Below are 2633 nucleotides of genomic sequence, written 5' to 3' on the forward strand. Positions count from 1 at the left end.
GTAATTCTATCTAAATATGACACTTCTTTCAAACAAGAGAGTTCTATTGACCTCATTGTATGGGTTTAAAACCTTCAATCATATCTACCATTCATTTCTAGGTAGACCACATTGGCATTTTTACTTACATTGCCACCTTTCTACAATATTATGTTAAAACGGTGGCAAATGACCAAAAATAGATTGATGGCAACACTACTAAAGAATTTGTGAAGGTTTTTCAATCTACTAGAAATAATCTATTTGACCTCCAACATTAGACCTTTGTTGTTCGGTTCAAACATAAATTAAATTTAGTGAATACCACTACACCAAAAGTACTTGAATTAGATTTAACCTTCACTAAGTTGAAGTTGGTGGCAAAGCAACTAAAGAAGTTTTTCAAATCCCTTTACCTCAAATAGATGAAAGAACAACTTAAGATTATTCAATTTGCTCATTAAAAACTCATGTCTCTCTAAGATTTATAAGATCTTTCAAGACGATTATAAAATATTTTTTTCAAACCCATGCAAAATACTCTCTATTAAAAATAATGCTTGTGTTTCCTCTACTCTTTTTTTACTCAAACTTCTTGTGTTTCCTCTACTCTTTTTTTACTCAAACTTCTTGTGATTCTCCACTCAAATTTAATAAGCTTATGCAAATGATCAATGTGAGTTCTTCAAAGCTACTAGATATTTTACTACTAAAAATCCGTTATAACTTTACAAGGAAGCTCTTCTGAAGCCTTAGGTAATGGCAACAATGGAGAAATATTAAGTTTATATGTCCAAGGTTTAGGATCCTGTGTATTATTTCCGTTGTTGTCTTTCGATCTTCTATCACTCCGACTGCAAAAACGCATGGTAAACGGTTGCTTAAAATGTTAGCTACTTGTAGATCTAGCTGCCTCTTCCATTTTTTTGTCGAAAGAATGGCCAACCCAGTAATTTACAAAATCCCTGAGTTTTTTCGTTCAATACTGACTAATAAATCAAAGATCTTTCAAAAGAAAAGATAGTTACACATTTATTTAATTGATCAGGATTGCAATCCCTGCAAAATAATGAGGGTTGTGTATGTTAGTCTTTTGAACTTAGTTGAAACCCTGGCGAGTGCATTCAGGAGGAAAGCCCTATGAAAAGCTTTAACTATATGAACAATAATCATAAATCATGTAATTCTTGTGCACACATTGAAGTTTCTACTGCTCAGTCGACTGCAATGCCTTTGGACTGTACTACCATGAATTCACAAAGCAAGCAAAGGAGGCAGAGCATGTCTGTAGTTTGAAATTTCCATAAGAAGCAACAAAAGAAGGCTTGCTCTAGTCAGTCTTATTGCACCACCTCTCGTTGCTCAATCACACCTGCATTCCACAGTCTTGAATGTAGTTTCATCGCTTGATTCTTAGAATATGCCACTCTCGAATCCTCACTGTCTTAAAGACCGTCACCGGAATTTTATCCATTTAAACCCTGCATAGTTCCATAAATACATATTATAACTACAATGATGATGTTAAAACTACAGGCCCAAGCCCAAGAGGAAATTCACTGGTTCATCTGAAGTTGGAGGAGTAATATTAACATTACTTACATAATTTATTGGGGATTCCAGAGTACGGAGTGTGGAATGCTACGCTGGGGTCAAGCCAGACCATTTCTAAATTCTTGTCAATAGATCCATTTTGTGCATACTCTGCAATCATGGCATTCCATAAGACCACATTTTTTTGAGGCACTTTCTCAAACAGTTCGTGTGCCTTGTCTTTGCTTCCATATGTTGCATACACGTCTACAAGAGCAGTTGCAAATACAACATCTGGAAAAATTCCCCTATCATTTATGCTTTGATGGTTGTCCATACCCTGTTCCAAAGATCCCATTTGGCACAGGCTGGGAAGATGCTGGCAAAGATTGTTGAAACTGACTCCAAAGCTGCTAGTTCCATTTGCTTGAATCTCCTACAATCAGAACATTACATAAGAACACATTTCTTCAAAGCATTTTGTCAAATAGATCATGTGCTTTGTCTATGCTTCCACATTTTGCATGCATTTCTATCAGTGCGTTTCTGACTACATCTGATAAAATTCTCCTATCCTTTAAGGCTTTTGTGGATACTTACACCCTGTTCAATGCTCCCGTTTTGACACAGGCTGGGAGTACGCTGGCAAATGTAAATTGATCTGGTTATAGAACTGTTTATCACATATGGTGAAACAGTGCGACAGCCTTGTGAAGACAACCATGTCTTCTGTACGCTGCAATAACATGTGTTCCATGAGAAGCTATCTTTATCTGATCAAACACGTTATGGATTTCACTAAACTTTTGCAGCGCGGGAATAGTGAGTATGAGCTGTGACGTGAGGGTAGGAAAACAGTCGATGATGAATTAGGTGGAAAAGGGCCGCGGCAGAAAGAGAAAATGAGAACAGAGGATAACATGTGTTAATTTCTATAACCCAATAACACATTAATTGTTCAATAAATTTACAGAAAGAACAATTTAAGTCAATTTGATTTATAACAACTAATATACTAGTATGAGATTTTGTCAGGGCACAATAAAAAGTACAAAAAAAAGAGACGATAGTTTGACAAGAACAAATTATATTCTCATCAATATGCAAAAGTGATCAACTGA

The 2633-nt window shown here is 35.7% G+C and overlaps 1 protein-coding gene across 1 annotated transcript; it reads right to left on the reverse strand.

Moving 5' to 3' along the window:
- Window positions 1–883: 883 nt before the first annotated feature.
- Window positions 884–2346, reverse strand: LOC131856170 (pentatricopeptide repeat-containing protein At4g16835, mitochondrial-like). Its single transcript, XM_059207603.1, has 2 exons — window positions 1582–2346; window positions 884–1460 (listed from the first exon to the last, which is right to left on the reverse strand). The coding sequence occupies exons 1-2, from the start codon at window positions 1868–1870 to the stop codon at window positions 1435–1437; spliced, it is 315 nt and encodes a 104-aa protein (XP_059063586.1). The 5' UTR covers window positions 1871–2346; the 3' UTR covers window positions 884–1434.
- Between the last annotated feature and the right edge of the window lie 287 nt (window positions 2347–2633).

The sequence above is a fragment of the Cryptomeria japonica genome, chromosome 6, assembly GCF_030272615.1.
Source record: "Cryptomeria japonica chromosome 6, Sugi_1.0, whole genome shotgun sequence".
Lineage (NCBI taxonomy): Eukaryota > Viridiplantae > Streptophyta > Pinopsida > Cupressales > Cupressaceae > Cryptomeria > Cryptomeria japonica.